Below are 12,723 nucleotides of genomic sequence, written 5' to 3' on the forward strand. Positions count from 1 at the left end.
CAATCCATTTCAATAAAGCATACAACTGTAATATCATAACCCCATGAAGTAATATAAATTCATTATAACTCATAAAAAACACTCAGAAACTATTTATTCTTCACAAGGGGAAACAAAAGAAAGGTGGAAGTGTTTTCCTATAGATTTTTTTAAATGCAGAAAATGAGTACTTAACAGAGTAAGAGAAGACTTAAAAAAAAAAAAAAGAAGTATCTGGCATCAGGCAACCTAATAGCATCAAAACAAAACAGCTGCCTAAGACAAGAAAAAAAGAAAATACTTTGAAATTAAGTACAGCTCTCATACTTGACCATAGCCACCAAACAAACTATGGATAGAAATAACTTTGAAAGCAAAGCAAAGATCCTAAAAAGCTCAAGAAGACATATATTTATGATGATACAAAAAAAAAGCCAAATACAACTCAATGGTCTCCAGCATCGAGCTGTTTGATGTCACATTTATAAAACATCTGGATGATTAACTGAATTTTTCAGTTCCATCTGGTTGTTTACATGTCTGTAAACATAGCCACAGACATCAATATGAACTCTTAACACTTTCCAAAAACAGTATCAAGAATTACAGTGTTATATGGCTTTTTATTTGAAGCATAATAACCTGCTCACACATAGAAAACAAAATGCTAATCCTAATAGCTTTGATGACAACAAAAATTCCTTTTACCTGCAGCAGATGGTAATTCATACCTGTAATTTTTTTGTATATTGGTTGAACATAAATGTCACACATTCATTGATGGCACCTGTTCTTTGAAGAAGGAGCAATCCTTTGGGAGTGGCAGCAAAATTGAGTAAATCATCTAACAAATTGTCTTCCCAAGCCATACTGAAACAGGTAAAAAGAAATGTAGAGCTGCTCTTAATATAATCAAAACTGGAAACATTTCAGCTCAACATTCAATAATTAATTTGTAGAGTACACATTGGTTGTTAAATCTCAATAGATATTTTTAAAGAGACAAAAAAGAATGTTTTCTTCGATGGTGGATTCTTTTACAACTTCTCTCGCTCTAATTTTCCTTCGATGAGTAAATCAATTATTAACCATGTGTATCAGCAATTATATTGCACCTGTGCTCTCATCCAACCCTGATTTCATTCTACTCCTTGTTAGAATTCTGCTGGGCTTGTATTCCCCAAGCCTCAACACTCAGGTATTTCTGTACATTCTTTTCATTATAAAGTGTCTGATTTCTGATTTTCTAAATCATATTATACTTGCCATTTTTATTTTTATATGTTTTATCTTACTTCTAAGGAATAGCATCGTTGTTTTAGAACACATCTGTAGGGAAAATCAACAACTTCCTTCAGAGAAAAACCTATCAAGATTCTCCAGGCAAAGAGAATGAGAAGAACTTTTCTATTTTTTTTTTTGAGCGGGGGTCCGGTTACGGGGCCTGAACTCTGGGCCTGGGCGCTGTCCCTCAGCTCTTCAGCTCAAGGCTAGCCCTCTACCAATTGAAGCACAGTACCACTTCCAGCTTTTTTCTTTTTGCTTATGTGGTGCTGAGAAATCAAACCCAGGGCCTCTTGCATGCAAGACAAGCGCTCTACCACTGAGCCACCTTCCCAGCCCTAGAAGAACTTTTCAAGTGCATTATTAGATAATACCTACCTAGGGGGGGAAAATCAACTTCACCATTTATTTAAATTAAGAACAGTCCTTAAAGTTCTACCTAATTATTACCTTTTTAGACTTTGCAAAACTTTTAATTATAAAACTGAAAGAAAATCTGAGAACATGTCACCAGACCTGTTTAAAAGTCTGATTTCATATCCTCTTGATATTTGTAAAAAAAAAAAAAATACACAAATTAAAATGTTATATAAATGCTGATTTAAATCCTTTTCAAATGCCAAAACCTAATTAAGCTGAACTCTTACCACACTTAGAAATAAGTTATAATTTAAGTATGTAAGGATTTCACTGGCATTTGAACACTCCAATTAACTTTCCAACTTTAGTATTTGCTAATTCCTCAAATTTCCTGGAAACTCTAAAATATGTCAAGTTTCCCAACCCAATGTGTAAACAGAAGATGAAATAAAAATAATGAGTACCTTTTTAAAGGTTACAAATGTCACATAATTTTCCTTGAGCAGGTATGTATATATTTTTGCAATTTTTCCACAGAATTCTCTTACATTTCACTAATTTTAAAATTATCTCAGCCAAGATAATAAACAGATGACTGACAATTGTACTTACATGTTTTGAGATTCCTGACTTACTGAACAAATAGAATCAGAACCTTCCACAGGAGTAGGAATCCTCTCTGATAGCAAACTTGTCTAAAAATTACAACAGATTGATTTACTTTACTTTTTCAAATGATAGCACTACTCATGAGATCTTTGATTCTGCATTTTGGGACCACAATCCTTAATGTGGTTAAACTAATTAGGTTATTTAGGTTCTTTTTGTACATAACCTTTACAATATATTTTTTTTTACTCTTTTTTTTTTTTTTTTTTGTCGGTCATGGAGCTTGAACTCTAGGCCTGGGCACTGTCCCTCAGCTCTTCAGCTCAAGGCAAGCGCTCTACCACTTGAGCCACAGTGCTACTTCCAGTTTTCTCACAGACTTTCCTGCCTGGGCTGGCTTTGAACTGCAATCCTCAGATCTCAGCCTCCTGAGTAGCTAGGATTACAGGTGTGAGCCAGCAGCACCCGGCACAATAAAATTTTTTAAATAAATAAATAATTTGGATCAGGTGGAATGGTGCATATTTGTAAACCCAACATTTGGGATGCTAAAGCAGGAGGATAACAAGTTCTAGACCAGCCTGATCTATACGGCAAGTTCCCAGGCCAGCCTGGTCTACCTAGTAAGAACCGGTCACTATAAAACAAACAAACGTTAGATTACATGCTTTTTAAATGTCACAAAAATATTTCATAAGTGGGCCACATGAAATGGTATGCATCTTATAAATGTCTATTACTACTTTATGTTGTTAGTTATCTATAACAAAACCCACTTTCCTCTAAACATTGCTCAGAAATAGGTTTTGATCTAAATTAGTCTTTGCAAAGAGAAGGCAATGCTTCTCCTACCAGAAGAAAAGACTTTGTGGAACTCTGAGAAAAACTTAGAATCTTGTTTCACTGAAAGGAGTTACTGAAGACCTCCCATGCCAAATTTAGTGGCATGCTGATGCTTAACAAGTGATATTTGCACAGTATGATAATCATCCACCGTATGCTATTATAATGAAACCTGTAATTCAAATAAACATCTGTAAGAGGGAAAAAGGAATTTGGAAATACATACCTTCTTCCATGCCTTTGCAATAGATTCATGCAAACTGTAAGGAAGTAACACCTGCAAACCTTCACATGTACCATATATTTGCCGACACACGGAAATAAAAGCTCCTTTAACAATAGGTAACATTTCGGAACCAGAAAAGATGGAAATATCTTCATCAAGAAGCTTCTTCGAAAACTGGGCGATTATATGGGCACCTGTAGAACTAAAAGATGACATCAGAAATGTGATAGTGATATATAGTTATGTGCTATGAGTAACAGCACTCATGTAGACTTCATAAAGCACTACTCAAAAAGTTAACCCCATCACAACTGTTCATTAATTAGTTCACTTTTAATTGCCCTAAGAAGCTTTGCACAGCATGTCATGTGTAGGGATGAGAAAAGTTTCAGTGGAACTGGGAAAAGAAAATCCACACAGGAAAGAAGCAGGAAAGCTACACGCACTTACAAGGTGACAGATGCCAGGTAGTCAACTCTGGACATTCTCAACTTTTCAGGGAAAACAGTCTTAAATTCTCCATTATAAGCATTACTGTACACTTCTCATCCCATAACATAATACCTATATGTCAAAGGCTCAAACACTTTTACTTGCAGAAATAGGTTAAGTCGTAAGAACAATGGGTAAAAATGCTCACAATTCCTCATATCCCACTAGTCAGCCCAAATCAAATTTCTCCTGACTATATCAAAAATAGTTTGTTCGTGTTAAAGTTCATGCAAGTACTGTTTGAATGTTTCACAAATATACATGTATATTGGGAAGAAATATTCTCTCTGCATAAATGCTACAAATGTGATTAATAATTTCACTCATTTTGATGTTACCTTTTTAATTTGCAACTGGGCAATTAGTATACAAAACAGCTATGTGATTCCAATATCCTATCTACTCCCTCCATACATGTTTCTCCCATTTTTCTCTTTTTTTTTTTTTTTTTTTTTTTGGTCAGTTGTGGGGCTTGAACTCTGGGCCTGGGCATAATATGCTGTCCCTCAGCTCTTCAGCTCAAGGCAAGCACTTCACCACTTGAGCCAGAGCAGCACTTCTGGTTTTCTGAGTGGTTTATGGAGATAAGAGTCTCCCAGACTTTCCTGCCTGAGCTGGCTTTGAACCATGACATCCTCAGATCTCAGCCTCCTCAGTAACTAGGATTACTGGTGTGAGTCACCGACACCCGGCTCCATTTTTCTCTTCTTTCCCCTAAAATTATTTTCATGTTTACAGATTATCCAGTCATAATTTCCTCAAAGAATATAAACATACTAGCATTCTAGAAGCATTTTTCTCAGCTTTCTCTTTTTACTTACTATGTACTGGAGATAAGAGTACAGCATTTCATAAAAATATAGCTAATTCTTGCCGGGCGCCGGTGGCTCACGCCTGTAATCCTAGCTACTCAGGAGGCTGAGATCTAAGGATCACGGTTCAAAACCAGCCCAGGCAGGAAAGTCTGTGAGACTCCTATCTCCAATAAACCACTAGAAAACCGAAGTGGCACTGTGGCTCAAGCAGTAGAGCGCTTGCCTTGAGCTGAAGAGTGCAGCAACAGTGCCCAAGCCCAGAGTTCAAGCCCCATGACCGACAAAAATAAATAAATAAAACAGCTAATTCCTTTTTTACAGCAAGATGCTCAATGTTCAATTGTGTGAATATAATTTAATGAATCAGGCTTACTACCAGATATTTGAGATTATTTCGGTCTCTTGCTAATAGAATAAGCAGAGCATATACTTTTAACTGCACAAGGAAGGTTCAGGGAAAAAAAAACATTCCCCTTTTTATATTAATATATAATAATACAAAATAAAGGGGTTTATTGTATTTCATATGTATGTATAATGTACTTTGATCATGTTCACCTTTGAAATATCACCACTTACATTTGTTCCCCTTTCTTCTAGTCTCTTTCTATTGCAAAATAGTTCTTTTATTTCAAATATTTTTAAAATGTAGAATTTACATATTAATAGAAAACATGGGATATTTGTCTGAGTTTAGATTATTTGACTTAACATGACAACCTCCAGATCCATCCATTTTTCCTGAAAACATGACTCTATTCTTCTCTATAGATGCATACCACACACACACACACACACACACACACACACACACACACACACACACAGAGTGCATTTTTTAACCATTTATCTGTTGATAGGCATCTAAGCTAATTCCATAGCTTGGCTATTGTCAGCATTATTTCAATAAACAGGGGGTGTTGGTATCTCTATTATATAAAGACTTTAATACTTTCTGGAATTATGCCCAGAACAAGTATAGCAGGATTATAGGGTAGTTATACTTCTTTTTTTTTTTTTTGAGAAATCCCTATACTGATTTCAATAACCAGACTAATTTACATTCACCACAACTGTGTATTTCCCTATTTGCTATCATTTCTTGATTATTTGCCCCAAAACAGCCATTCCAACTGGCGTCAAATGGAATCTCAACAGTCTGTTCACAGCTAGTGCTCTGCCACCTATGCCACACCTTCAGTCCATCAAGGTAGTTTTGATCTGCATTTCTTTTTTGGATAACAATGTTAAGCATTTTTTTCTTATATTTATTGTCATGTGTAGTTTTCCTGGGAATTGTCTATTCAGTTCATTTGTACATTTATTAATTAGATTATTTGCACCTTTAGTGTTTCATGTTTGGAAGCCTTTGTATATTCAAGGCTTTTGGATGAATACCAGGGAAAATGCTTCTCCCATTCAGTAGGCCGTCTCTTTACCCTGGCATTTGGTTCCCATGCTGTCCTGAAAGCTTTTGTCAATTCTTGATTGTATTTCCTGAGTTATCAGTCGAATTCAGAAATGTTTGTCTCTGTCTGAACTGGTTTCCTGTAGTCATTTCAAATTTTCATGTCTTCATGTGAGAGATAAGGATCTAGGTTCAGTCTTCTAAATGTGGACATCCAATTTTCCCAGTACCATTTTCACAAAACCACCTTTTCTCCACTGTTTTGGGGGCCTTGTCCAGAAATAGATGGCTATAACCATGCGGGTCTTATTTCTGGGTCTTCTATTTCATTGGATAGACATGTCTACTTTGTGCCCGTACACTGCTGTTTTATTACCATGACTCTGTAATGTAATTTGAAATCAGGCATTGTGAAATCTCCAGCATTACTCCTTTGTTTTGGATATTTGGGGTAATTGTGTTCTTTGAGAATTATTCTTCCTATTTCTATGAAGAATGTCATTAAAATGTTAATGGGGATTTCACTGTAGCTGTAGATCACTTTTGGTAATATGTACATTTTCATAATGTTGTGCCTCCCATCCAAAAACATCAGGAATATTTCCACCTTCTGTGATTTCTTCTAAGAGTTTAATGGAGAAGGGTCTTCAAGTACACATACCATATTTGAAGAGGAATAATTTGACCTCTTTTCCTATTTTTATTCTTTTTCTGGTCTTTGTTTCTGAATAAGAATTCAATACTATGTTTATTAGGAGTAGAGAACTGTTGGACAGCCTTCTCTCAATCCTAATTTTAGAGAAAATGTTCCCAGGTTTTCCCTCATGCAATATAATGCATAGATAGCCTTTATTATGTTAAGGTATGTCCCAGCTTCTTCAGGGCTATATCATGAATGAATGTTAAATTTTGTCAGAAAATTTTTCTACATCTATTTAGATGATCGTGTGGGGGGTTTTTTGGCCTTGATTCTATTATGTGCTGTATTACACTTATTGATTTCTATATGTTGAATCATTATTACATGCCTAGAATGAATCCACCTCATTATGGTATATGATATTTTTAATATGTTATTGAATTCAGTATCGAAGAATGTTATTGAGGATTTTTTGGTCTATTCATCAAGCAAATTGGCCTGTCATTTTCTCTTTTATTATGTCTATTCACATGTGGTATCAATTCAACAGTAGCTTTGACAATGAGTTAGAACCCTTTCATACTGTGGCCAAAATACCTGAGAAAGAGCGATTGATTTTGACTCATAATTTCAGAGGGTTTGGTCAGCAGTCATTTGATCTTAGGGGTTGAATAGAATATCATTATAGAGTACATGGCAGTGACAGACAGGCAGACAGACAGACACAGAGTGTCAGGAACTTATCTCACTGAACTATTTCCTCTCTCGGGTGCCAGAACATGGTATTTCCAGAACCTCCCAAATAGCAACACTAGATGAGGACCAACTCCTGAACAGATGAGTGTTTTCAGAGGAACACACCATAGCCAAATGAGAACATTTTCCCCTGACTGAAAAAGCATATGCCTACCTTATAATATAAAATATATTCAGTCCATTTCTGTGAGCCCTATAGTTATAACAGTTCCACCAATGTTTGAAAGCCCAAATTCAAAATCTCTCTCCTGAGACTCAAGGAAAACTCATAGCTCTGAGCCTTTTTAAATTATACATACTTCCAAAAATACACTGAGAGTAAACACTGTCATGCCAAAAAGAATGAGTGGAGGAATGTGTCTAAAGCAGGACCCACACACAACAGAGAACACATTACATACTGTAGCTCCATTTCTAGAATTGGGAGCATATGCTGTCATAATCTGAGCTCCAAAGAGCTTAGGCAGCCCTATCTCTATTTCCTTTACACTTTGCACACTGGCTTCTCTCTTGGGCTGGCTCCACTTGTTGCCTGTGGCTTTCCTCAGCAGACATTCTGCAGTCCTGACATTGCTAATCTCCTGGTGTTTCCAATGCAGTTTAGGCTTCACTCTCACAGCTTCACACATCACTCTCTCATAGGACATTGTGTGGCCTCCCAGGCCTCCTTTGGAAATCTGGATAGAAGCCCTCATCTTGACTCAACTCTTGGAATCTCCATTCCTGCAAAAACAGCATCACCTATATTAAGTCAAAGTCTGCTGACACCTTTAAAAAGTATATCTAGGCCCCTTTGGCAAAGGCTGTAATGGCATTTGCGTGCTAAGTAAGGTCGGAGATATACTTCCTGAGTAGCCCTGTTCTAGTAGGGAGCTAAGAGAATATTAATGACCAAAAGGTTCACTTTTTGAAAGGAGTGTAAAGTCGATAAGCCCCTGGTCAATACAAGAAACCATTCATATCAAAATAAAAGAGGGCCATCACTACTGATCCTACAGACAAAAAATAGTATGTGATATTTTAAACAACTGTGTGCCCGCAAATTGGAGGTGTTTATAACTGAGCTACTTCCTCACCAAACACAATCTGCTAAAACTCACACCAGAGGAAAGAAGCATTCTGAATAAGCCTGTATCTTTTAAGCAAACTGAATCCTTAATAAAAATATAAGGCACAAAGCTCACATTTGTTCATCAGTCAGTTTTAAAAGATACAAGGAAAAAACTTAATCAGTTCTTTACAATCCATTCCAGAGAACAGAAAAAGAATGAGTGGTTCCTAACTTACAATATCAAAACGTGACAATGAAAGTAGAGACAGAAAGTAGAGACAGCTATCATTCATCTATGTGTCAGAAATCTTCAAGAACTCCAAACAATGTGTACCAGGAATTATTCATCACTACCAAATAGGATTTATCATAAGCAGGTAAGTCTACTTTAACATTCAAAAACTTAAAGTAATCTATCACTTCAACAGGCTAAAAAAGAAAATGAACATTTGCTGCAAAGTTGTTTTCAGAGGCAAAATTCTACATAAAATTTGATACCCATTACCAAGGAAAATATTTGTGAAAATTATGGTAAAATAAGACAAACAGGATAATACAATTATTTGAAATAATGCTCTATTCTGTACTCACCTAGAAGAATGTCAATGATAACATAAAAACTCAAATTACAGAATATATCTAAAATGCTACCATTTTAGATAGGGTAGGTAAAAATGTGCATGTATGTGTGCACATTTAAAAAGTCTAGAACTTTGGACACCAAAAGGTTACCATTGGTTACCACTAGCTAAGGAAGGAGTTATGGCAGAGAAGGAAGAAGTGAAAACAGTTAAAATAGCTAGCTTTTCTTTGAGTACCTTTTTTTTTGGTTTGCTTTAAATCAATAATGTGCACCTTTGGAAGTTTGCAAGACAGCGTCTCAAGAAGACCAAAAAAAGGGCAGATAGTGGAAGGCATCCCATATGGAGTTAACCATCTTAGTCTTATTTCAAAATATTATATTAAAAATCATTTAGCATGTTATTTGTGGCTGGTCAGGGAACTTAACTATATCTGATACGGTTATCCAGATTTACAATGTAGGTAAATACCTTTCTTCTTTAGAAGAGTGCACATTTTCTCCATAAAGAAGTAAAATAAGTCCTTCTTCTGCAGAAGCAACTCTTGCCAAGATATCAGCAATGTGAATTAAAGCTGCTTCAGAGCAATTTGGAGCAACCTATGCATTAAAAAGATAACAAGACAAATCATGTGATTTTATCACATATCAAGGTAGTATGTAGTCCAATAAAAGTTACATTACCACAACCAAAACAACCCCCCCGCAAAACATTCACTTTAATGATTTGCTTGACTGTGAAATAATATGATGGAATTCAATGTGTCATTAGATATATTATTTTACCAGCACAACTGATGAGGCAAAAAATTCAGGTTTTCATTTATACTAGTTCTTGAAAATGGCTCTTCTATTACATTGCTGTATATACAATTCTGGTTGGCAAATGTAGTAGCTCCATGTATTTTCCTTCTGTCCAGGACTCCTCACCCACTGAGCACCTGAATACCACCAATTTGTCTACTAGCCAAAACTCTCTATCAATGAGAAAATAGACCACGCCAACTTATTTCTTCACTATAAAAAGTAATACTAAAATGTTCTTGCTATCATAGAGCAAAACAGCACAAAATAAATATCATAAACTGGAGAATGATGTCAACACTGGAGCCCATTTACACTAATGCCTGTTCTTTCAGAGTGTACTAGTTCTTAACACAGATGCCATACCTACCCACATCATTGCTCTATAATAAAATTTAAAGTATATATATACATTGCAACAAATATATTCATAAATCTGACAGAGTAACTTAACAAGGGATGTCAGGTATATTCTTCTTCTAATATGTAGAATTAGCTACCACATTATATTCAGCAGTTGCATATTTTCATATAAAATACCCTTCATATAAAAACTTGTCTACCTAGGTATTTCCTTTTATGTGTTTCCATATAAATAGATATTTATACATATACATATACATGAAAATACTATATAGTCTCTAACATATAGAAACTTACACTAGTTTTAGAACTTTGTGATCCTCATTTTAAATACTATTGACCTCCAAGTCTCGTTCTCCTAATCAAGAGGCTCTAGCACAGAACAATGATATAGTTAGAAGTGGCTCAGGAAGTGATATTCTGAGTCTTAAACTGGATAGCAAAGGTCTACTGTGGTCATAGGACTAGTCATGGCCTTAAGAATATAAGTACTGCAATATAAGTACAAGTGCAAAAATAAACACAATGGAGACATGGAGTAAAATACCTTAGTTGTCAAGCGAGAAAGTGTGTGACAGTCCACCAAGGTATGGGCAAATAAGGGACATGAACACCGAAGACTCCACAAAACAGATACAAAAGGGCACAACCTCTCAGCCTTTTGATACAGTTAATGTTAAATGTCCAGCCTTGAGCAAGTCACTTTTTTTTTAGCCTCAGTAGTGATTAATCTACATAAAGTAAGGGATTAACACTACATTAACTGTAACAGACATGCATATGTGTCAAAAATGGGATTATACACAAGCTTTCTTTCTGAGATAACACTTTAGGAAAATAATCGTATTTCCACAGCCTATAAAATTGTCATCAAAAAGATATTCACAAGATTTATTACACTTCTAAGACAAATGGCTTTCTAGTACAATTTTTCTAAGTCCTTTGCATCAAGAGGTCCATGTCGGATTAGAAAATAATTAAGATGTGATATATATAGCCTCCTACCTTGTCATAATTAATAAGTAAACTAACCGCATAAACTATGATTTAACAAGTAAAAATGTGTATCAGCAAACAATGCATTCATATTTGAAAATATGTGTTTAAATATTTCAAATATGTCAAAAGTAGAATGCTACCCAATAGTCACAATTATCCAGTGAAAATACTGGATTCCTAAGTAAACAATACCAACCTCAATTCCCTTCATCAAGTTGTGGATAGGCTGGAGAAGTGTGTCTATCACCGTGGTGTTATACAAGCATTCAACTGCACATTCTTTTTGGTCACAGAGTATCTGTAGAACTTCAGTCACCATGCTTGCAGGGGAATACCTTTCTGACAAAGAGAATTATTGGAAAAATTAAAAATGATAGTATTATGGGGTTGGGAATATGACTTAGTGGTAGAGTGCTTGCCTAGCATACATGAAGCCCTGAGTTTGATTCCTCAGTATCATATAAATTGAAAAAGCCAGAAGTGGCACTGTGGCTCAAGTAGTAGAGTACTAGCCTTGAGCAAAAGAAGCTCAGGGACAGTGCCCAGGCCCTGAGTTCAATCCCCAGGACTGGTAAATAAATAAATAAATACTACTTATTCCTATTGCTTTTAATTATGTGTTTGTTAGTATGTTCTAAAAATTCAACATCCAAGATAATCTAATAATTCAAAATCATATAACTTAACACACCACAAAAATTATGTCCTGAAACTTAACATCTCAATTAGCTTATCTTTGATTTCATAAAAATAGTCACTGAAATAAATCTGAACTTTTTTTTCTCTTTTTTTGGTAGTGTTGGGGTTAGATTTCAGGGTCAACCTGAGAAGAAGAAAATGGAAAGGGATTCAATCTTTTTTTTTCCAACCAATCCAGATGAGAAACTTGAAACAAGTGATACTATCAGTGAGTAAGCATTTAGCTATTCACTAATTCTTCCAACCGCCTATAACTGACAACCTGCCACATACACTGTACTAAATACTCTAGTCAGAGAAGCAAGTAAGACACAAACAGTCCAGTAGATAATTACCAAAATGTTAACAAGGGATTTTATCAAAGTGGACTGCTACAGATGGATGTAGATGGGGATTGAGGCTAGAAACACATGTGAATGGTTTAAGGCAGACAGAGCCTGAGAATCACCATTAAGATCAATGGGCTGCATATATAAATCCTACTAACTGGACATCTATTGTAGCACTCATATGTAGCCCAAAACAGATTTTTACTTTTCTTTTCTTTCTTTTTTTAAATTTTATTTTATTGTAAAAATGTTGTACAAAAGGGTTACAGTTACATGAGTAAGGTAATGAGTACATTTCTTATTGAACATTGTTACCCCCTCTTTGTATTTCTCCTACTAGCCCATCCCTTCCCCCACACAGAAGTTGTAAAGTTCGTTTCCCACATAATGTTTTGTGAGTATCATGGTTGCAATGGGTCATTCTGTGCCTTGTTTCAGCATTTTGTTGTTTTCCTTCCCCTCCCCAAATTAGATAAATGTATATAC

General features: G+C 35.5%; 1 protein-coding gene across 1 annotated transcript in view; it reads right to left on the minus strand.

The window, feature by feature from the left end:
• Positions 1 to 12,723, minus strand: part of Tbc1d32 (TBC1 domain family member 32) — a 131,694-nt gene that overhangs the window by 81,096 nt on the left and 37,875 nt on the right. The window contains exons 14-18 of the mRNA XM_042669395.1: positions 11,406 to 11,548; positions 9,516 to 9,643; positions 3,302 to 3,503; positions 2,236 to 2,318; positions 711 to 849 (exon numbers count right to left, since the gene is read on the minus strand). Coding sequence (XP_042525329.1) covers positions 711 to 849; positions 2,236 to 2,318; positions 3,302 to 3,503; positions 9,516 to 9,643; positions 11,406 to 11,548 — 695 coding nt within the window. The remainder of the gene's footprint in view (positions 1 to 710; positions 850 to 2,235; positions 2,319 to 3,301; positions 3,504 to 9,515; positions 9,644 to 11,405; positions 11,549 to 12,723) is intronic.

This window comes from Dipodomys spectabilis, unplaced genomic scaffold, assembly GCF_019054845.1.
Source record: "Dipodomys spectabilis isolate Male_0828 unplaced genomic scaffold, ASM1905484v1 ptg000001l, whole genome shotgun sequence".
Classification (NCBI taxonomy): Eukaryota; Metazoa; Chordata; class Mammalia; order Rodentia; family Heteromyidae; genus Dipodomys; species Dipodomys spectabilis.